The sequence below is a fragment of the Thunnus maccoyii genome, chromosome 14 (assembly GCF_910596095.1).
Source record: "Thunnus maccoyii chromosome 14, fThuMac1.1, whole genome shotgun sequence".
Classification (NCBI taxonomy): domain Eukaryota; kingdom Metazoa; phylum Chordata; class Actinopteri; order Scombriformes; family Scombridae; genus Thunnus; species Thunnus maccoyii.
In genome coordinates this window covers 20809509-20834222 of record NC_056546.1, presented here as the reverse complement: position 1 = coordinate 20834222, position 24714 = coordinate 20809509, and the positions used below count along the sequence as shown (strand labels likewise).

The 24714-nt window shown below is 41.9% G+C and overlaps 1 protein-coding gene across 5 annotated transcripts in view; it reads left to right on the top strand.

Annotated features, from left to right (window-relative positions):
- Positions 1-4681: 4681 nt before the first annotated feature.
- tacc2 (transforming, acidic coiled-coil containing protein 2) overlaps positions 4682-24714 on the top strand; it is a 50273-nt gene continuing 30240 nt past the window's right edge. For 4 of the 5 annotated variants that reach the window (XM_042433709.1, XM_042433711.1, XM_042433710.1 and 1 more), the window contains exons 1-2: positions 13246-22568; positions 23510-24124. In XM_042433709.1, the coding sequence (XP_042289643.1) occupies positions 13363-22568; positions 23510-24124 (9821 nt within the window). In that variant the 5' untranslated portion in view covers positions 13246-13362. Of the gene's footprint in view, positions 4754-5592; positions 5662-9966; positions 10212-13245; positions 22569-23509; positions 24125-24714 lie in introns of those variants that run through there. The other variant, XM_042433713.1, reaches the window with a different exon arrangement.

The following is a 24714-nucleotide window of genomic DNA, read 5'->3' as shown; positions in this document are numbered from 1 at the left end:
ATTTTGGCTTTCTATACAACTTCACATAAACACACTTCTGTAATTGTGGATGATAAGTGGTTATATCCACACACAGTAAGGAAGAGGTTTTTCAGCTACTATTCCAACAGTGGTAGAAGTTTACATTTTATCCTGACAGCTGCTATTTTGTGAATCATAATGTCTAGAAGACAGTTAAGTCACTTGTTTATTGCCAAAGTTTGTAGAAATACTCAGCAGTGATCAATAAGCTTCTTTGCTGCTGATATAGCAACCAACCACATTATATGTGCTTTTTCTGAGAGTAGCAATTCGGAGCTATTAAGGAGGTGAAGGCGCACTTTTTGGCAATCCCATACCGTGTGAATGAAAGTGCCCAGTGTGCCAGCTTAAAACTTAAAGAGGATGAAGTGATGTTTAGGGTTAGGTGAGGCCCTGACAACAATGACCCAAACTGTGTCCTAATGTACGTATTTTTAAATTTGAGACATTTCTTGGCATTATTAATATTTTTTTAAAAAGTTTTACACAAAATATAACCTTGGTGAGATATACAGTATATACACATAAACACCTTACAGTAACAGCAAAGCACAACTGTAAGCATAAGGTTAATTTGAGAATGAATGATTGTAACAATGTGTGTGTTTGCCTGCTGCCAGCTTTAGGCTTCATATTTGTTTTAAGTGTAGGTGAAAACATACTAGCACTTTTTATGTATTTATTTATTTAATGATAAATAGTTAGAGAAAATCTGAAAGTCCAAAAATGAATGCCTTCATTCATGTAGCCTTGTAATTTTCACCGTCATTTGTCCTTTTCTTCTTCTCTACTCTACTCTGACTCTCCTGTCATTGCTCAAAAAGGTAGGGAACACAAGGAATTGTGGGAAAAACTGAACAAATAAGAATAAAATTATTTGTTTGGTTGTTTGCCCTAATTCTCCTCATGGTCTATTTTGACTGAGTGAACTTCAGTATGATCAGATATAGCTGGATGATTGCACTCATGATTCTCATCATGATGATGCACCACTATCATTCTTGCCATCCCCTGGGTCTTTTAAAGGGACAGGCACCCTTTACGCTGCCTCCTATCTCTTCTTCTCTCTCTCTCTGAGCATTTTTTTCCCTCCAAAGCAGCGCTTCAGTGCGCTCATCCGTGCAGTGATGTGAGGCTAAGCTGCACATGAGGCTGGGAAGAGTAGCTCCTCTTTTTCACACACATTTAATTAGGTTGGATTCCTTATGTAATGTAGATTTTTATATAACAAAGGCTTGAAAATATATGTCACAGGCGCACTACGGGCAATGCAGTGCAGAGCATTTATTAGTCACTCAGGCACACACTCACACACACACAGAGGCATACACACAGTCACTCTGTAGCTCCTGCAAAGATCTGCCTGCCTTGGCAATGCTGTGTCTGCCTGATAACGATGCAGTTCTGCAGAAAGGTGCTCTGCCAGCCGTGTAGTGCCAGAGTCACTTCACCAGAGGAGGACATGGAATACAAGATGGGGAGCTGCATCGGAATCTCACGCAGCCAGGTAAACAGAGGAGAGGGAGCATGCTGTCCGCAGCATAGCATCAAAGCCTGTGTGGCTGAGCAGAGAGAGCATGCAAGAAAGAAGAGACGAAACAGATTTTACTGGTCAACTGCCGAGTCTTTACTCAGGCAAAAAGGCAGAGAGAGAGAAGGTGTACTGTAGCGTTGGAGGAGGGGTGACGTCAGCAGGGGAAAAGAAGCCGTGGAGATGAGGAGTAAGGGGGTGAGGAAGGGAGGAGCTGAGTATAATAGCAAGAAGGTGATGCTGATTGTTGTGGAGGGTTATGGAATGATGGGAGGAGAGGGGAAGCAAGCTGACAAATCCCAGAGAGAATGGATAGTGGGGAGCAGGGATCAGATTCATTTAGACAAATGCCTGAATTACATGTTTGATGAGACTGTGCTATGATGTCAGTCAGAAACAGAGCTGATCAAATCCGTGTTATTTATAGTGATGATAATAAGCCTGCTGTGTTCACAGACTGGGCAACCGGCTGAAGCTGGCTTGTGCTGAAGGCAGATGAAGAGAATCCAAAATACATTTCAAACCCTCTGTAGTCAAAATCAGTCAACGTGCACTGCTTTGTTACAGCAGGCTTGTGGTGTGTAAGTGTGTTTCACTGTTGTCCTTAAATGTCAATCACTATTAAATCTAGAGACACAGAGGACAGGTCAGCAGGATGAAGATGATAAATAAATGTAGTAGCTTTAGGTATTTTAAAGGAAAGCTACAGGTGGGGTGAATATTCTAACAGCATCTGCAGCCTTCTACTTGATCCACCAGGGAGCCAGGAGGTCGGACACCTCGTCCTCCCGTATGCCCATTTGTTTACATCTGTTGCCTCAGAACTAGTGTCCCCTCCAGCTGACTGCCAGACCTCCTGTGCCTGTCAGAGCAGGTGACCCCCCCCACCCCCACCCACCACCCCTCCCACTACCACCACCACCCTGAGCAGACATGGCTTCCCCAGCTCAAGTTCAGTGTCCCTCCCTCCCTCCCTTCCCCTCGGCCCTGTCCCCACTTCTCCTCCTCCTGTCCCGTGTCCACCTCAACCACCCACCTATCAGCCCCCCTTTCGCCCCTCAGTCCTCTCCACCCACTCTACCGTGTGATGCAAAAAATAGCAACAGAGAGACGAGACCGGGGCTCCTCAGAGGAGAGGACAGACACAAATATTGGCCTTGAGTCTGACAGTAAACACAGACTGGAAGGGTTTGTTAAAAGCTTCAGAGCAGACACTGTGTTTGGAAAAAATCTCTTGTTTGCAGTGGTGAGTAGATAATGAACTGTAGCACTGGTGCGGTTTTGGTTTTCTGTAGTTTCTTTAGTTTCAATCATAGACTGTAAAAAATATAATATATATGAATATATGAATTTGGTGGGGAAAATGGTAAAGGATGGGTTGTTTAAGCTTGGATGGAAATTTGTGTGACTGTGTTTTGCTTTTATCAATATCTCATTTGATGCTGTATGAATATTTTCGTGTATTTACTATATTTGTGTTGGCCAGGTGGATAAACATGCATCAAATCACAGCCACCATGCTGAATTTTATTATGTATATTATCTTAGAAACACTTTATTCTGTTATATTAGAGATTATATTAGAAATACATGTTCTGTTTACTTTGGTGGTTGCTGTGTTTTTGTGCCAGTGGAGGGGTCACGCACAGGGCAGGAAACAGTAACCTCATACTGCGGGTGTCTAAGCGGAGACATGTTGTGCTCATCCAAACCCAAGAGCTTAAAAGATGGCTGATGCTGAGTGATGGACAGGCAACTGATAAAGTGAAAAGAGACCTGGCAATAGTCTAATCATATGATTTGACCCATTGCTTTCTGTGCTGCCAAAAAGCCCTGAAACACTGCTGCCAGTTAAAGTGCACACGCGTCCACACTGCGGAGGCTGAAATTACACCCCATTCACACAAATAGCAAGTAGGCAGCCATGGGGGAAGAGTTGCCACGCCACAGAACACATAAGAATTAAGATGTAAGGGGAAATACAGATATTCATTTTCTCATGCTCACAATTTAATCAGTGTGGAACAAAAATGGAATTAACATTTCACATAGTGCAGACGTAACTGGAATATATAGGTTCTACATTTGTTTGGAAATCTAGTGTGAATGACAAATTGTGCACAAGACTGGAATAAAGTCTAACAGCAGTGGACACAGCAGATCTCTATTTATAAAGTCTTGCATATTCGGGTCAGTGCTTTCTGACTAAACAGAGCTACCGTACAGTCCCTGCAGTTATATGAGGAATGCACAAGCAGCCTCTCTGTGACATGAGTGTTTACAGCTGAGTAACAATATACTGTATACAATGAGGAAATGTTGATGTGAGAGTAAAGAAAGTATCTGGTACACTTCTGAGAGTGGCTTTAAAACCAGTTTATAGTTGAATTTTGCTGCCCTTCTCTTGAAATATTTCAAGTGTTAATTTCTTTCCACATATTGATCTTTCATTATCTTACTACAATATACAGTATTGTATATAGTGATGTCAAACAGGATTATTTATATGAATTGTATAATAACCGGACCTAGTGTTCGCTAACAGACTGAACAGTGCTGGAAGCAGAGAGACACCACAATCTGTTATTTACCACATGAGGATTACTTTACGGGATTACCCAGCATCAGTCACTGTGTCAGTAAGCTATCACATCACATCCACATGGATAAAGTGACAATGTGCATATGTAGTCTTTTAAATATAAAGATGCTTTTATTCTGGGTAGTGATGCCATTTGTTTGAGGTCATTGAGAGCAGAGATTTTACCAGAGACCAGATTTACTGCAACTCATCAGTGCTAAATTGTTGAGTTTCTCCAATACGCCGGACTTCTAAAATATTAAATCACATGATAGTTTTTGTATCATTGAATATTCTTTTTCTTCTGCTTTTAAGCCCTCATCTACTGAGGTAAAGCCTGTACTTTGGTCCCAGAGGGAGGTCTTGCATCACAAGCCCCTAATCTCTAAAATAACATACACACTTACTATTCTCTCTCTCTCTACTAGTTCAACCTCATACCACAGACCTCTAATCCTCCACTGAGGGACCACAGCTCCCCTGCACACTTTGTGGTTGTACGCTGATGGTCCTTCTGTGCTGTGGTGTCTTTCAGCCAGCTGATGTGAGAGGCTGTTGGTTTGGGCAGTTGTCGCCCTGCAGCCGGATGAGCCATGGGGAACGAGAACAGCACAACTGAGGTATTGGTAAGGGCAAGCTTGCTGGCATTGGATGGCTGGGATTGCTATACTTGCTGCCCCCCGTGCTGTTACATACCTCGAACTCTTTCATGCACGGAGGACTAACAACTAACAACACTTACTTGCATGATTACTAACTGCTGGCTTCAGTAAAACACATAGGATGTCCATGGAGCTTTATGTGTATTTCCATGCTTAATTGAGGCTTGTCTAATAAGCTATTTTAGATAACACTCCTTGGACTATGTAGTGGTTAACTGTTGTAAAGCAGAGGTTAAGATAAATATTAGACATTTAAGCTATGGCTCTAACAATGTGAGTGTTCCTGCGTTAACTGCTACACAGCGTGCTACTTCCAAACTTCGGTTTCTTGCTGGACTGTTTTAGAACCATATTACTATGATGGTTTACAAGATTTGCTTCTTTTATAAAAGGCCCGTTGTGTATGCCTCCACTATGAATGTAGAGATATTGTTGCAATTAACTCTAATTTTTGCTGTAAGCTGTAATTTTTTGCAATTACAACGTATTTTATATGTTGTAATTGCGCTATTCTGAGAACAACAGTTACAAAAAAGTCTTCTCCACATGTGACTAGAGCACTTCAACTGTGGAATTCAGGATTATCTTAATAGGATTAACATAAACATTTGTCTCATGAGCTATAGAGGCTACAAACCATAAGGTACAACTGGAGAGTGGGGTTTAACATAGTTAGCTTTGCTTCAAAAAACAATGGTGATTTTGTTTTCAGTGTGTTAATGCATACCTCTACTGCTAAATACTGTTGGTTTTCCCCTTGAAGATCTCTTGTTGAACTGTTTCATTCCCCATTACAGCCAGAAGAGGGCACTCCAGAAAATGTTGTTCTGTTTCCACCTCAGGAAAATCAGAATGACTCGCTGAAGGTACAATATTGGTGTGTGTGTGAGAGTATGTGTGTCTGAGAGAGAAATTAGCTTGTGTATTAACTTGTGTGCATCTTTTCAGGTTGCGGTTGATATTTTGAAACTCAAAATCAGAAGCTGTATCTTTAAACTCAATTTAAAAAGGACACAGAAAGGACACAGTCGTGTTCCTGCTGCAAGACATCTTTTTTTTTATTGCAACCCAAGCAGTCAACATTGCTCTGTTTATTGTGTGTGAAAATCCCCCCCTGCTTCCACTATTACAAACAAAGCAATCATACTTCCAGTTCTAGGTTATAAAGTGACACACAGTGGAAATGAGCAGCTTTCCAACATCTTATTCCTTGCACATTCATGACAGTATCACGTCAGGCAACACATTTTTTGGCTATTCAAGTGTGCTGTGATAAACCAGTTAGACGTGATTTATTTTTATTCCCCTTGACATCACACTCAAATGGGCATGACATTGCAAAATGCCTCCTCTTGAAGCTTTTATTTCCTGCAGATCCATCTTGAATTACTGCCCTTGTCTGATTTTGTGTGTTTGCATTATGTCTTAGTTTTTTAGGACGATATCAAACATAGGAAAGGTCCCAAAAAATCCAGAGAGGATACTACTTCTAGAAAAACAGCCACAGGAGACACTTGAATACAAACTAACCAGCTAAAAATATCCAGTGCTCTAACAGATGTTATGTGTTTCTGACTTGAGAACCAGTCAAGAGGAACTGGCTTTAAATGGTGAAGTGTGTGTTAATTAGGGGGTCATGGGGGTAATGTTGCTGTCATGTCCATCTACTGGTGATGATGTCACACATTGGCAACGCTGAGAGGTCAAAGTTGTATGAGGGAGGAGCTTTTATTATGATGCAGGAGGATAATGTGTGTGTCAGTTTGTGTGAAGCCTCTTGGAGTGTAACCCGATCCTCTCTTAGGGGGTCAATGCAGGCCTGACCCTTGGCCTAATTCCCAGCATTCACCTGCAGAGGCACTGTCACAGTGCAACCAGCCAGAAGACACAGCAAGGGAAAGGCGGGGAGGAGGTCGGAGCAGAGGTGGATAGGGAAGGGCAGAAGGAGGAGAGGAGGGAAGGGAGATAGAGGAGTAGGAGGAGGGGATAGAGAGAAAGCTGAGTGGAAAGAGTTTACAGTAGAGGGGGAGGAGAATTCTGAGCACTTCCCTGTGGCCAGCCCATAGTCAAGTCAGTCAGTCTCAGCAGCAGTGTTTGTCAGTGCGTGGTAGTATAGTGTTTCTGGACTCCACATACACACACACATGGCAAGAGCCTGAGGAGGTTCATGGAAATTTAACAGGGGAGCGGCAGCAACAGAAGAGAGGACAGGACTGTGAAGAGGAGGAGAGAAAGGGAGGAGGAAGTTAGCTGAGTCAGTACAGGAGTGGAGAGGAGAGGAGAGGAGAGGACAGGGAGCGTCAGCAGCATGTGTTGCAGCATGTTTGTGTTGTCGCCTGCCCCCTTCAAAACACAGAGCCCTGCAGAGGCTGCCTGTACTGTGAGGAAAGTAGAAGGGTAGCAGAGGAGCTGCACTGCACTGTCGAGTCACCTTCAGCACAGTGGAGCACACTGCTGGGTAAGTGCAACGCACTGTGGAGATGGTGTGATGAAACTCAAGGAGAGAGGTGTGCTATTTTACACAAGAAAGTGGCCTGGATAGGGCATGTTGAATCTGTTAATGTCTTTATTTGTGACTGACTGTGCAAGTGAGGGCCTGTTCCTGCTTCAGCACTGTCCTGTCTGTGTTTACAGTAGTCATGTGTAAAGCATTAAAGTTTAGTTAGCACATGGGCACTGACACGTTGAGTTAACACTAAGTATCACTTACTGACTGTTGGACAAGCAGCAGGCTCCAGGCAACCTCAGCGTTCTTTCTGTTTTGTTCTTGTGGGTTAATTAATAACAGACAGCGCTTTCTGTGAGTAGGTAAAACAGACGGAAACAACGGCTGTGGTTTTCCGCCTAACTGGTTATGTTTGACCTCACTAATGACCTTTTAAAAGGCCGATAATATGGCTGTAAACTTGGTTGTACCTCTCCACCTGGTGCTGTTTCTTGTCATTCTGTCTAAGCTTTTCTGAATGGATATTTGGGGCTAATATGTTGTAAGCATCACACATTCACAGTTTTCAGTATGACATTAGCTGGTTGTCGTAACAAGGTGAGAGTTTGGGCAGGAAACAGGAAACCAACACACGTCAACATACAGACAACTCATGCTGTAACTGTGTTCATCTCTTTATACGTGACTGCTAATGTGTAAAAGAATTTCTTAATAAATCTTATTATGTAACGTTTACACAGAAAATCACAAAAACAGGGAGATCAAATGCATCCAGAGTGACACTCTTACCTGCAGCTGGGCTTTTTTGGGTTCATTTTCTTTCATTCTGCAGCTCTTTAATGTTTCATGTTCTCATGTTTTGTTGTTGTTGTTGTTGTTGAGCGTAGCAGGAGTAGTCTAAATTAGTACATTTAAAAATAACTGAATATGGCTCAAGTTGTGTATATGTAGGTGTGAAGAGAGTGGCTACAGACTTTGCTTACTTTCTTGTAAATGGTGCTTTAACGTGTTGTAGTACAGTGAACATCTTTTTATAGCAGTTCATTGGAGCAACACTGATGTTTGTGAGAAACAAAATTCTCCATCTATGCTGAATGTGTCACACAAAGGAGGCTCTTTGTAGTGGTAAAACAGGTGAGGCCACTGACTCAGAGCTTCCTCACTGTACACACACACAGCTCCACTTGATAATCTACCTCCAGTATCCTCATCCAGTAACTACGTCACTGAGTTGAAACTAGAGCAAGACCTCATGAGATGGCACTGAGGAGTAAAACATTTGATTGCTTTAAACTCATAATTTTATGCAAATATGGCTTGAAAATCTTTTCCTGCATTAATGTAACAATAACCTAAATGCAAGTGCTAAAAGGATAAAAACAGTAATACAGGTGTATAACAGGTAAAAACTGTTGCATCCAGTCTGGTCTCCAAAAATGTGTTTCAAAGAATTGATTTCGTCATCATCTCTGCTTGAGCCACCTCTGCTAGTGTGCAGCCATGCTGTCTACTACTGGCTCATAAATAATCAATGAATGGATTCACTTCATAATCTCAGCCCATCCTCAATAGACAGCATTACCCCTGTCACATTGTATCGCTCTGCACTCACACTGTTGAATCAACTCGTGTCCTACTAAAAACAAGATCTCTTTTTGTAAGAAACAGTTCGTTTACACATGTTCCAAACATACTGAATGTTACCAGGCTGCATTATATCTGTACATGTTTGTATGTGTTTCATATTTATATTTTATGTCAGTTTGCATCTGAGTGGGTGAAATAAGGCAAAACTTTTGGCCTGAGTTCACATGGCGGGTCCACAGTTGAGTCTTTTCTGTTGTGAGGACAGTGTTGTTAGAACATGACGCCACAGCCAAATGTTGTGGTGAGTGGCTGTGGTTGAACTTCAGAGAGACAAAAAACAGCTTTATTTAGCTAAGTGCCACAGCAGGTGTTGTACATACATGAGATTTCAAGCCAGATTACACTTTGAACGCAGTCTCTACAGGTTTTTGTTTTTTTTTTTTTTCTTTTAGAAAAGTGAATGGTGGAGCTTAATAGACCTCTTAATTATTTACTCAAGATAAAGGGGGAAATTAAAGTCATCTAAATAATCTACTTTAGACAATGATTAAACCATGTATATGTCTGATTATATCTGTCACAGTCCAGTAGGACTGCAATGGTTATTCACACTCATACTGTAAAATTTTACTCACTTGGGGAAAAAAATGTCCCAGACTTCCTTTAGAGGTGCCTCTGGCTACCTAAGGGAGAAACACCAGACTGTAATGACCGTACATTCATTTAATTGAGGTGCTTTTCCTTCAGGAATAATAATTAAATGACACTTAAGAGCAGAGTGTAAACAAAGCTGCAGACATCGGGCCTGTAAAGTGAGCCTGACATAAATTCTAGGCTTTATTGCTGGAAATAATCCTTTAATTCAACTAATAGCACAAGCAAAGTAAGTTGAGAGACAAAGATAAGGTGTTTAGAGACACATTCCAGTCAGTATGACCTTTGCATTACTATACAAACAACACCATATTTAATAGATTAACACATGGGTGGAGTTATTTGTTCATCTTGTTTGGCTTTGAGCTTTAAATCTCTTGGTGTTCCCATGTTTGCTTTCAACAAGCTCAGACTTGTTTAAGTATATAAAGTATAACATCATGTAGCATGTAGCTCACCATGAATGTGTCTCACTGTCTCACAGGGTGAAGCTTACACCGAGAGTTTGACCCAGAGGGACGACAGAACGCTGCTGACTGAACCCTCCACCAGCCAGCAGAGTCTGCTGTCTCAACCAGTGCTACCAGACGTCCCAGTCATCACTGGAGTGGAGGAGAGCAGAAGTACAGCTGGAGACCAGGAGGACAAGGGGGAGCTTGAGTTTCCTCATGACCTGCTACCCAGTCTAGACTTCAGCAGTGAGCTCAACATCTGGGAGTCCTCGTTGGGGTAAGTTTGGGGTTACACACACACATACACACGCACGCACCCACATTATTATGCAGGTAATAACCATAATAACTATCACAGCTCCTCCTCCCACACACTGACTTGATCTCACAGAAAGAAGAAAGCAAGTTCTTGCTTGGTTTTTAGTGGCTGTTCCAGTTCTGAGGAAGTATGAATCATGCAAATATTTTGTTTTGAAAAAAAAAAAATACTGTAGGAAGAGGAAAACCATTAGGTATTCTTTCTTTAAATGGGTCCCCAAACACTTTCTCTTCAAAAGATACACAATAAATAGGTGTCACAAATGACCTCATACTCACTTTTTGCTGTCACTGTATATCATAACTAGTTTTTAAGTTGCATAATGGCAGTTTAAAGGTGCTCTTTAAAGTATTTTTATTTGACAAAAACAGCTCAGTCAATCAGACATTGGGCAAGAGGGAGGGAAAACATTTAGAAACAATCACAATTTGGCCATAGCTTTATTTTCAACTGGCGTTTAAAAGTCTAAACTTGATTAAACTTGCTTACTCAAGTGTGCAAATATTTGTGACATAAGCAGTCTATCATACTTCTAACGTTTATATTACCAAAGTCATTTTTTAAGGAGGTAAAACATTAATTATAGTATAGTGATTAGATACAACAGCCTGGAAAATGCACATTCAAGAGCAATAAAGTATCATATTATTATCACATTACTGTATAATAATGTTCTGGACATTTATTTATGCTTGATTTATAGCCTTACGGGAACAAATCTGCACCAGATATTAAGTCAAGGTGAAATATAATAGATACTGATTTGTTGCATGTGTGAACGTGTCTGTGGGTGTGTATGTGTGTGTGTGTGTGTGTGTGTGTGTGTGTATTGTGGATTTGTATAAGCAGAACTCAGACTAGCTCAGATGAGAGGAAATGTGAGCAGGTGAACCCCTTGCTGGCTGGCTTGCAGCATCACATGGAAGTCAGTCGACCACTGGTGGTTTTAGACACAAGGTACCACACAGGCTCTGCATGATGTGGGATAGGGAGTGTCTGCTGTGGTAGACTGGATGATGAAGAGTAAAATCAGGGAGCATGGAGTGAAACACAAAGATGACAGAATGATAGAATGTTGCTTTCTTATACTTGAGTGTGATGGATATTGCTGCTGTGTGGGTGTTATCTGTACAAACAGACCTGACTTGAGTTGTGGTAGTCTGTTTCTTTAATGCTTGAGTGAATTAACTGCAGACTGACTTTATATTCTGCCACAAGTGTTGCCTGGCATTCTGCTTTTGTCTGAGTGCTGAGGCTAATTGCACTAATTTGTTTAAAGGCTCACTGTGTTCCTGGCTCATTGCAGTTGTATAATTACTTTATGTTAATGTGTGAATCTGAGAATTTAGAGTAGTGTGCAAACTTTCACCGAATTAACTAAAAATGCTCATACTTTCAAAAAGAGACATAAAAAACATAAAGTGTATGCTTTTCAAGCTTAACACCCCAGAATAGCAGGATATACAGAGTTTTAAAATGCAATACTGCAAGAAACTCCTGGTCTCAGGCCTCAGGTAGATATGGCACATGACAGCTTGTTGAATAGCAAAACTTTATGCCAGCTGTGGGCAATTTAGTCTATTTTGCTGTTCTGCCTTTCAGTAGGGAGTGCTAACTCCAACTAACTGAATTAGTTACAGATTTGTGTCAAAGAGGCCAGTGAGTGAGGTGAATGAGTAAGATGCTGTCAAGGGAGAGCTCATGTTTACAAGGGACTGACGGAGCCTGTATGGAGCAATCATATGAGCCTGTATTAACCAGTCACCTGCTGTGTCTTAATGGCATTTTGTTTCTCACTTTTTTATTTTGCACCTGGGTATGAATAATGACTTTGGCATAGTGGTTTCTGCATGAGTTACATGAATAGATGAGATGTGTAGGGTCCTGTGCATTATATAGATCATATATACAATGACATAATAACAATTATGATAGAGTGGAAGTACATGTATCTCCTAACTAAGTAATAATGATGGATCTATACACTCAGTGAGGCGAAGAGATTAAAATGGTCCCAAAGCATTATCCTGCACTGCTGGCTAATGGCTTAGCAGTGACTCAGCAACTGAATGGCACAAAGCTAGCCTAATTGTTAAAGGCATTTATTCCAAGCACTCACATTATGATGCTAGCTGTGTACTTGTGTTTTGTAGTGCAATGTCACTCCCTTAATATCTGATTTATGAGGTTATGGGATTTTTTGCATGACCATTTGTAAGTTTGTTTATCTGGTGAGAATTTATTATCATCCCCTTTTCCTTAAGGAAATAATAATATTAACAAGACTGTAATAATAAGTATAACATGTCTCATGCAACATTTACAGTTTAATTAATTGTCTTTTACATAAAAATAGTCTTTTGGAATTACTAATAAATTATTTTGATTATTATTATTATTATTATTATTTGATTTTAATTCATTATTTTGATCATAATTATGGAATAGACAGCATTGCTCAGTACATAAACACAGCACACAGCAGCCTCATTGAAATAAAGAATTTATTACTACAATTCTTAGTAGTTCATCCTATAACAGTAAGCATGAAAGATATAAGGCATAGTTCCAATATGATGGCATTAACCAATCAAGTTACTGGAATGAAATTACTTGTACAGTTAGAACATCAGTCTCATCAAAATAGGGCACTGATTTTTGAAGGCCGGTTGCTGTAGGTTTGGAATAAATGTTCAGAAAATGCATTGTTATTTAAATAAACTATATGTTTTGGTGTGTATGAACAGACCTGTATAGTCATTCGCAATCATATGTTTAGAAACAGCTGGTATTATTTTTTTGTTGGGGAGTGCACATCTCAGAAAAGGCATCTTGAGTACAGTTGTGTGTTGTGTGTGCATATTGCGGAGTGCAGTGTCTGAGCATGGGCTTCCAATAGCAGCGCTCTGTGGCATCGTGGAATGACCAGCTGTCTGCCTGCCAGTGCAGACTCTTAACTCTGTCACCCTACCCTCGTCTCAGGCCTCATGACTGCGACCCAGTTCTCACAGATGCCCAGCCTTCTCCTCGGCCCACTGCCCCACCTTCTCCTACACACCTGCTCCTAGACAGGGAGCTGCAAGAAGCCTTCAAGGAATGTGAGGAACAAATGGCCTCGCTGGGCTTACTTCAACTCAAAGAGCCCTTGAGCACCATGTCTGAAACGGTTAATGAAAAAGAGGAGAAAACTGGAGAAGCGATGGTTAATAAGCCCAGTGAGTCATCGTCACTGCCTCCAATCGTAGTCCAGCCAGGACATAGCAACAGGGGCCATGGAAACAAGTGTACACACGGAAACAGTGAGGCAGCAAACAGTGAGATGGATACAGTTGTGTTTAGTTTCAGGAATTACATACTGGGTACTGAGAATAGTGACGGGGCTGCAGAGACGGAGAGTAAAATAAAAACAACACAGAGCCAGGAAAAATGTCCAGAGATTAAACCAGAAGAAGAAACAGACAAAGATGAGCATACACATTTAGAAATGACAACGAATACAGATTCATTTAAAGAAACCCCAAAAGATACTGTGTTCAGTAAGCAGAAAGATGATATAATGGATAATTCTAATGCAGTAATTGAGGAAAAAGGCACTCCAGATTGTAATGCAGTGATCAGGGAGAAAGACACTGAGGCAATAACAGAGACTGCAGACGTAAAGAAAGAAAATCAAAGTGATAAGTCCAGTATCAACACTTATATGGTTGAAAATAAAAAGAAAGATGATAGAAGTGATGATTCTAATGCAGTTATTGAGGAAAAAGGCCCTCCAGATTGTAATGCAGTGACTAGGGAGAAAGACATCGCGGCAATAACAGAGACTGCAAACATAAAGAAAGAAATTCAAAGTGATGAGTCCAGTATCAACACTAACATGATTGAAAGTAAAAAGAAAGATGATATAAGGGAAGATTCTAATGCAGTAATTGAGGAAAAAGGCCCTCCAGATTGTAATGCAGTGACTAGGGAGAAAGATATCGAGGCAATAACAGAGACTGCAGACGTAAAGAAAGAAAATCAAAGTGATGAGTCCAGTATCAACACTTATATGGTTGAAAATAAAAAGAAAGATGATATAAGCGATGATTGTAATGCAGTTATTGAGGAAAAAGGCCCTCCAGATTGTAATGCAGTGACTAGGGAGAAAGACATCGAGGCAATAACAGAGACTGCAGACATAAAGAAAGAAAATCAAAGTGATGAGTCCAGTATCAACACTTATATGGTTGAAAATAAAAAGAAAGATGATATAAGGGATGATTCTAATGCAGTAATTGAGGAAAAAGGCCCTCCAGATTGTAATGCAGTGACTAGGGAGAAAGACATCGAGGCAATAACAGAGACTGCAGACGTAAAGAAAGAAAATCAAAGTGATGAGTCTAGTATCAACACTTATGTGGTTGAAAATAAAAAGAAAGATGATATAAGTGATGATTCTAATGCAGTTATTGAGGAAAAAGGCCCTCCAGATTGTAATGCAGTGACTAGGGAGAAAGACATCGAGGCAATAACAGAGACTGCAGACGTAAAGAAAGAAATTCAAAGTGATGAGTCTAGTATCAACACTAACATGATTGAAAGTAAAAAGAAAGATGATATAAGGGACGATTCTAATGCAGTCATTGAGGAAAAAGGCCCTCCAGATTGTAATGCAGTGACTAGGGAGAAAGACATCGAGGCAATAACAGAGACTGCAGACGTAAAGAAAGAAAATCAAAGTGATGAGTCTAGTATCAACACTTATATGGTTGAAAATAAAAAGAAAGATGATATAAGCGATGATTCTAATGCAGTTGTTGAGGAAAAAGGCCCTCCAGATTGTAATGCAGTGACTAGGGAGAAAGACATCGAGGCAATAACAGAGACTGCAAACATAAAGAAAGAAAATCAAAGTGATGAGTCTAGTATCAACACTAACATGATTGAAAGTAAAAAGAAAGATGATATAAGCGATGATTCTAATGCAGTCATTGAGGAAAAAGGCCCTCCAGATTGTAATGCAGTGACTAGGGAGAAAGACATCGAGGCAATAACAGAGACTGCAGACGTAAAGAAAGAAAATCAAAGTGATGAGTCTAGTATCAACACTTATATGGTTGAAAATAAAAAGAAAGATGATATAAGCGATGATTCTAATGCAGTTGTTGAGGAAAAAGGCCCTCCAGATTGTAATGCAGTGACTAGGGAGAAAGACATCGAGGCAATAACAGAGACTGCAAACATAAAGAAAGAAAATCAAAGTGATGAGTCTAGTATCAACACTAACATGATTGAAAGTAAAAAGAAAGATGATATAAGCGATGATTCTAATGCAGTCATTGAGGAAAAAGGCCCTCCAGATTGTAATGCAGTGACTAGGGAGAAAGACATCGAGGCAATAACAGAGACTGCAGACGTAAAGAAAGAAAATCAAAGTGATGAGTCTAGTATCAACACTTATGTGGTTGAAAGTAAAAAGAAAGATGATATAAGCGATGATTCTAATGCAGTTATTGAGGAAAAAGGCACTCCAGATTGTAATGCAGTGACTAGGGAGAAAGACATCGAGGCAATAACAGAGACTGCAGACGTAAAGAAAGAAAATCAAAGTGATGAGTCCAGTATCAACACTTATGTGGTTGAAAATAAAAAGAAAGATGATATAAGTGATGATTCTAATGCAGTTATTGAGGAAAAAGGCACTCCAGATTGTAATGCAGTGACTAGGGAGAAAGACATCGAGGCAATAACAGAGACTGCAGACGTAAAGAAAGAAAATCAAAGTGATGAGTCCAGTATCAACGCTTATGTGGTTAAAAATAAAAAGAAAGATGATATAAGGGATGATTCTAATGCAGTTATTGAGGAAAAAGGCCCTCCAGATTGTAATGCAGTGACTAGGGAGAAAGACATCGAGGCAATAACAGAGACTGCAGACATAAAGAAAGAAAATCAAAGTGATGAGTCCAGTATCAACACTTATATGGTTGAAAGTAAAAAGAAAGATGATATAAGGGATGATTCTAATGCAGTCATTGAGGAAAAAGGCCCTCCAGATTGTAATGCAGTGACTAGGGAGAAAGACATTGAGGCAATAACAGAGACTGCAAACATAAAGAAAGAAAATCAAAGTGATGAGTCTAGTATCAACACTAACATGATTGAAAGTAAAAAGAAAGATGATATAAGCGATGATTCTAATGCAGTTGTTGAGGAAAAAGGCCCTCCAGATTGTAATGCAGTGACTAGGGAGAAAGACATTGAGGCAATAACAGAGACTGCAGACGTAAAGAAAGAAAATCAAAGTGATGAGTCCAGTATCAACACTTATATGGTTGAAAATAAAAAGAAAGATGATATAAGGGATGATTCTAATGCAGTCATTGAGGAAAAAGGCCCTCCAGATTGTAATGCAGTGACTAGGGAGAAAGACATCGAGGCAATAACAGAGACTGCAAACATAAAGAAAGAAAATCAAAGTGATGAGTCTAGTATCAACACTAACATGATTGAAAGTAAAAAGAAAGATGATATAAGTGATGATTCTAATGCAGTTATTGAGGAAAAAGGCCCTCCAGATTGTAATGCAGTGACTAGGGAGAAAGACATAGAGGCAATAACAGAGACTGCAGACATAAAGAAAGAAAACCAAAGTGATGAGTCCAGTATCAACACTGATATGGTTGAAAGTAAAAAGAAAGATGATTCAGTTAATGAAACATCAGAGAGCAGTAATCTTCATTTTAGGGATAAAGATGCAGTTCCAGAGATGCAGTTAGAAAAACAGACAGAAGCAGATAAACAGGCCGAGGCCAGGAAGGACAAAAAGGCAAAGAAGAAAGATAAAAAGAAACAAAGGAAAAAGAAAAAGATGGAGAAGAGCTCAGAGATTGAACAGAAAGCGACAGCAGCACAAGCTGAAAATGATTTACAGGCTATGCCACTTATGAATGCAGGAAATAACACAGAGGCAAATGCAGAATCAGTGTCAGAGGCAGACACTGAGACTGTGATGTGTGCGGAACAGCTTGATAATGGGTTTGATTACAAGCAACAGCTGAGTCTCGGGGGAAACCCCAGCTCCAGCCCCCCACTATCATCCTCTCATATAGAGCAGGATCATCTTACTGACTTGGCCTGTTCACCTGCGTCAATCCATGCACTTTCACAGGGGCCTCATCAGTCAGATAACCACAACCATACAGATGCCCCATGTGGCATGAATCACAGCTCAGATGCAAGCCCACAGAGTGAGCAACATGCAACCGGAGATGTCATCAACAACCAAAATACAACCATGACATATGTCCAAACTACAGTTATCAATCCAGCTGCTTCTGCTGATAAGAGATCAGATGCACAAACACAGGAGGCTATAGTTACCTCAGAAGCAGAGATACACACACTGGAGAGTTGGAGCCCACTCTCCAACAGCCGAACTTGTGTGGGAGAGAGTAGCGCGGAGAGTGCCCTTGAAGAGGCTTTAGTGGTGGTTGCTGCGTTGCCACTGACAACACCCACGATGCCAGAAGTGATAGAAAGCAAGGGAGAGGGAGAAAGCGTGAGGCGTGATTCACTGGAGAGAGTAGCTACTGTAGCAATAGCAGAGAGAGAAAAAGCAGTAGGAGAGAAAGATTCGGGAGGAATAGGAAAGTGCCTCAGCACTGCAGACGGAGAGAGAGGACGACTCCTGGGCAGCCTTCCTCAGCTCTCTTTAGTCTGTTCACAGGGAAAATGCTCACTTGCATTCTCAGCAAAAGAGGGACAGGCTGCATCTGAGAAAAGCTGCAGCAGCAAAATGCCAAACAACTCAGCTGAGAGTAAAACGAAGGGACCGACAGAATCAACCGTTCGCAGTGCAGACACAGACACAGAGATCTTCCCAGCTGAAGAGGGAGACAGAGAAAAGGAGGGACTCTGGTTAGAAGCCTATTTGAATACTTCTCCCCTTGGGCTGCTTACTGGTGCTGATTGTCAGGATCACAGTGCTGCGGGATTGGAGGGAGCAGGAGAGGGAGGAGGAGGAGGAGAGGAGGTGGAAGAGAAAGGAGGGCTGGCTAAAGAGCACAGTTCATTCAGCCAGCCAGAAGGCTCTGCTTGTGGGGTGTCATCAGCTGAGACTGAGACGTGTCCGCCCACCGATGTTGCCGAGTCACAGCTGAAGTCACAGAGCTGGGGTGAGCCGATCGCTACCATCACTGAGAGCATCTGTACTGAACAGGACCGTCTCTCTCACCCCTGCCAGGAGCAGCTTGCAGCAGCTATTTCACCTCTCCCCACTCACCCTGAACAAAGCTCCTGCAATATAGACGGAGAAGCCGATACCAAACCACATCTGATTTCAGAGGAAGCACTATCTTCTGGACGCACTTGTGAGGAGTCATCCATCACAGAGACAGAGCGAAACTACAGCCAAGTCTTCCTGCCTTTAATTTCACCTCAGCCTTTGACTACTTCACAACAAATCACAGTCGAGCGACAAGCAAGCAACAATCAACAGGTCCGACCTGAAAGTAGCACAACAGAAGCCAAGACAGCCGAGAGTGCAGCTGAAGTACAAGCCCAGACCCAGATCAATAGTGGTAGCCCTGATATGTCTGGAGTGGGTATGTATGTATATAACAACAGTGGAGGCAACAACAGAGTTCACTTTGCGGACTCTGTGAAACAAGAGGGCAGTTCCTCTGTGGATCTCAAGAACATGTCGGTGTCGGCTTTGGAGTGCGCCTCTTTGCCTCCGCTGACGGTACATGAGAATTTGCACTATCCTGTTGTTGAGGCCTGCTTTATTTTCAAAGATTTTCTCAGCTCGAAGAAGCCAGAAATCCCCATAGAGGCAGCTCCTACCAAGGATAAACCAGCAATACAGAGCTCAACTGACTTACAAAAGCCACAGAAAGATGTTCAATTGGATAAAGGAGATATTGGGACTAAGGAGACCTTGAACATAGCAAGAGATCAGTCAGGTAAAGACAACTCAGAGACAGACACAGTGGATTTACAACCAGTGACAGAGGCCTGCTCAAAACCACTTCCAAGTCCTACAGAGAAGAGTCAGACTGTTGATGAGGAACGTTTTGACCCTCTTCAAACCACAAAATGTGATGGAAGTGCCATCTCTGACCATGTAACAGTTGAAGAGGTGTCAGCAAAGGTGCCAAAGCAAGAAGAGGTGGAAACAGAAAAGGGTGCTGTAAAGCCAAGTTTGTCAAAGGAGAATGAGCCAGATGAGCTACACGTGGAGTCTAAAGGCTCAGTCAAAACTAACCAGCCTCAGGAGTCACCTATAATAAGTGATGCTACTATGGAGAATGTTATTGTCGATGAAAAAGAAGGTAACCAACATCCTCATGCTCCATGTTCTGTGCTTCCAGCTGATAATGTTACCTGTAAGCCTTTAAGTGACACCTCCATTGAGTCACCTGATGCGCAGCCTGCCACTGACCTTGACTCCGGTTCACATCCTGAACCTGTGACCTTAACCTGCACAGCCTCTCTTCAGACAAAGCCCACTGACCCTGGTTATCAGCCTCCCACCCAGTTTGATCAATCACCTCCTCGTGCACTAATTACCACAGATCCCATGGACTCTAGCGAGGGGTCTAAGTCCATGATTCACTCCGCTGATCTGACAAAGGACGAACCAGTGACTTCAGAAGTGACAGCAGTTGAACAGTCAATATCTGTTAGTGAGCAATATGCCAGTAATCCTGCTTTTGTGCTGCAGCCTCCTGGCCCAATGTTGAGTCATTTGGAGTTCATTAATGACAGTGATATCTCTCTTCCTGAGCAGAAAGATAGCTGCAGTGCTGATGGTACCTTATTTTCTGGAGAGGTGGATAGCAACAAGAGGGGGGAAATTACACAGAGGTCTTTAGCAGAGCATCTGGAGCACAGTGATGTCAATGTTGAAGCAGAAAATACTAGAAATGATGCTGCGGATTCTTTTGTTGCACCTGAGAATTCTTTAATTAATACTGTAAATTTTCCATCTGATTACAAAATTACATCGTCACAAGAGGAAAGTCCGTCTCCCCAAATTCATCCTCCTGGTGCAGTGGGTGTAGTGGCAAATGGTGGATCTGATAATGTAATTTCTCATACTGAATCAGACTCTATTGGCATTAAACCTGTTATTTGTAAAGCATCCATTAGGGATGACCTCATAAATGCCAGCTGCCCACTTAGCTCTGACCTGCCCACTAATGAAGCTCGTGATGAAATTAAAAAAGACAATATGAAAGAGACACGCAAACTGGAAGATGAGACCTCTGTGCTGTTTAAAGAGGAAAAGAAACAACTTGAACAAACAACAATGGATAATCAAAAGGAAACAGCAGACAGCAACAAGCTGGAGACAGGAAAGACGGGCACAAAACCACAACAGAGTAATGGGCCAGATAAAGAGACTGCAGAGGAAATTGGAGACCTGCAGCTATCACATAAACATAAAGTACAAAAGACTGAATCACCAATAAGGGATTTAAAGGAGGAAGGAGAAAGGCAGAGTGATATTGCTTGTAAAAGTGAGACAGAGACTCCTTCCTTATCTTCCGACAGACCTGCAGGGTCATCCGAGGACATGCTCTGTGCTGAGGTAGAGTCTGGTAGTGAACATCAGTCTGTTTATGGACAGAGTTTACGCCAAACTCTGACAGTAACACAGGAGCACAGTTCTGACGGGGACACAGCACCACATGATTGGTGTGCAGATCCTGGCCAATCGCAGTCCACACAAGATCCAAACAGTTTTGCTCAGCAACAGGAGCAACAGCAGCAGCGTCTAGGATCCAGACATCCCACAGAGGAATTGTCAGGTGGTTGTTTGGAGGGACGTGAGGGGGGAGAAAAGACTAACGGTCAGATCAGGCAGACCCAAGCACTGGTTCCAGGGGTAAAGGGTGTAGCAGAGGGAGGGGACGACTCTGTTGGGAGTTTGTGTCAGTCAGGAAGCGGGGATGACTTGACAGCTTATGACAGCAGTGGCAATGAGCGAGTGATAAATCTAGAGAAAGGCGAAGAAGAGGGAGCACAGGCCGTACCAGGGGTTGACAGGGTTTGTGTGCCGTCGCCTCTTGCTAGTGATCTAAACGAGAATGGAAGGGCTGCTGAGACAAATGCCTTGGCTGACATAGGGATAATAACAGCTTCCTCCCATGTAGGTGAGACAAGACAGGAGATGGATGAGAATAACAGACCTGGGTTAGAGGTAGATGAGTCAGATACAGATTTAATGCCAGATGCTGACTTTCCGAGCAGTCTGGGTGGTAAAGGTCAGCAAAAAAGCAATCTATTAGCCGCCTGTCAAGACCAACATGAGGCCTTAAGGAACACTGCTGTCTCTGTTGAGTCTGCATCACAGGAACATGAGACTTCATCTTTAGGATTCTCTGTTTCACCAAAGGTCAGCACAGATAGTCATGTCATTCATACAGACGTTGTTCCAAGTGCAAACCAGGCTGAAGAGATTCATAGAAAAATATTCAGCTCTCTGCTAGATCCTGTTGGGCAACCAGAAACTGTGGAAAAGAATTTCCTTGCTGCCCCGGCTGTGAAAAGCGACAGTGGTGAAACTGAGGAGTGTGAAATTCAGGATACAGTGTGCGAGCCTCTTGAGCTACAAAGCTCCAATAAAACCTCAGCCACACAAAGCAGCCCAGTAGTAGAAACACCCATAAAAGGCCCCGATGTAGAGGAGATCACAAAGGGAGATAAAGCAACACTGGACGAAGAGAAAGCTAGCAGCCAGGGGGAGGAACAAAGTGACATAATAGTGATTAACAATGAAGCAACGGAAAAACAGGGGGTTGTAAATCTAAGTGGGAGCGCTGACGACAGCGGTCCAGGATCAATTAAAGATTCAGACGTCAGTGAAGGTGGGGTGTCGCACAGCAGCACTGACACAACTGTTTGTCAGTCTGAGGGGAGCATTGCTCTTGTGAAGGCAACCGAAAATGACAATGATACAACAGACAAGATAAATCCTCATGTTATCACAGTCCCACCCGCTGTTTTGTCAAAGTGCCCGGAAGATATTGCGTCAACTCCTCTTGCAGCTCCTTCCCAGTCAGAAAAGCCACATGATCAGTTGTCATTGTCAAAGTCACTAGATGATATTGTGGTGACCCCCCTTGTTACTGCTGGTCAGTGTGAGGCCCAAGAAAAGGACACATGCATCTCTCCCGTTGAACAAGTGTCTGTGAAGGCAGAGGCTGCCCAAGTGTCAAAGAGTCCTGCTCCTGAACTAAAAGCCCAAGAACCAGAAACAAACTGGATAAAAGCCCTAAGAGATGCTGCCTCTCAGGCTGAACTCGAGAGCACAGTGGCGACATCAAGGTAAACAGTAGAGCATGTGTGCATTTGAAATGTGTTCATGGGTTTTTATTATATAAGGGGAAATGCCTTAAGATTTGCAGATAAGAGGAGCGCACACGGGACTTCATGCTGATAAAATCATGTTGATTGCAAATAAATGCCATCAACTTGGTCATTGCATGTGTCTAAAGGGTTAGTGGAGGTCATCATGGGTCCCTTCTTTGATGTGTTACACAACGTCACATGTTAGCATGCTGTCACATATCATCTGCTCAAGTACATCACAGAAAGAAAGGCAGAAGTGTAGTCTGTTGTGGGTTTTCTTGCAACATTTTCATGAAAGTGTCAGGACAGTCAGAACCATAACTAATGAATTATGAATTAGGTAGATGAAAATCTTTATTTATATTGATATTTCCATGGGTTGTAAATCTGTGATGTTCAACCTATTTACCAGTTTTTTAGTATTCATAGGATTTCTACTTTTTTTCAGTTTAACATTCCAGTAACTCCAACTCTTGTTTGGAGTGTTATTACAGAGAGCAGTGTGACAATGAATATGAATGAGGAGGTAAACACAGAGCTTTACTTTGTATTGACTTGAGCTTGGGTCAGATGACTTTGCCTGTTGAAGTCTAATGGAAGTAATGCAGTCCTTTATATTCAAAGGGTGACATCAGCTGTGACATCGTCTCTACTCTCCAGGGCACGAATGAGCCTTTTCTCACACAATACACACTGCTCAACACAATGCAACAACAACAAAAACAACAACAGAAACACACACACACACACACATATCTCCAGTACTTCTGCACACACACTCATGCCCTCTTGTAGGGGTATAAGCTTCTGTATTTGCACAAACAAACACATTTGTCATTTGTCAGTCATTCCTTGTGCATGTGCTGTAAACTAAACAACAACCCCCAACACCCTCTTCTCTTGTATTGTTTTCTCAGACCCCTCCCATCTCTGGAGTCTCCTCAACTAGAGTTTCTAACTCCAACTGAGGAGATAGCTGCTCCTCTGAGACAGGAAGAGATCCCGCAGTCCGAGCAAGCAGTAGAGGAGACAACAGATGTCCCACCTCTAGATCTTGTGAAGAAGCCAGTGGATCTCCCTGAACCCACAAAACAGACAGAAGAGCTCTACGAACCGACAAAGAAGACAACAGTAGAGCTCCCAGAAGTAGCAAAGAAAGTCGAGCTCTCAGAACCAACCAAGAAAGAAGATCATCTCCCAGAGGAGCTTCCAGAACCAAAAAAGGATCTGGTGATTGAGGAACACCCAACTGAGCTCCTAGAAACAGCCAAAAACACAGAAGAGGTCGTCGCACCAACCAAGAATGAAGAAGAATTCCCTGAACCAACAAAAATTGAAGAGGAGGTAACTGAACCAACAAAGCAGACAGCAGAGCACCTAGAACCAGAGAAGAAGCCGATCAGTGAGCCACCAGAGGAGGGAGTTGAAAAACCTCTAGAGTGCCCACCTGAAGAGCCATTTAGGGTGCCAACTGCGGAAACTGCAGCGGCTGAATCAGTCCAGGATCCTGCTGAAGAACTACAGGACAGTGGGTGAGTATCTTTTTGAAAGTTAGTCATCTACCTCGAGTGTTTAGAGAGTGGGATTGGAAAATCTGTTTTAAATTTTTTTGTTGTCATGACTATGATCTGTGTGTTGAAATACTGGCAACAGCAAACAAGACCGACCTCCACTCATTGTCCCAATACTTTTGCTGCTTATAATGTACATGCCAGATCATTTGTTATTGTCAGTGTCACCTGGTCCGTGTTATGAATTGTTGTCTACAGTTTCCAGTGAAAGCCTACTTTAACTGAGTGGATAAACTTTGGAGTAATGTTTCCCTATAAGGCTGCTGCCAAGACACTGTTCTCTTTCAGAGCTCGGTCAGAAACTGGATTAAAAAAACAAAACATGTCCTTGTAATCCCTAATTGATTGAAATCTAAGGATTATAGCCTCTCACCATTAAAAGGAGACTGGTAACCTTGTGTTGACTGGTTTGCAGGAAATCAGACAGAATGATTTTTATATAACCTTTTAGAACTGATAGTTTTCCTAAAACTTACTGTCACAATGACCTGTCAGAGCAATTTGGGGGAATATTATTTGTAAAAAGGGAATCTCAAGGGGACATGTGCTTT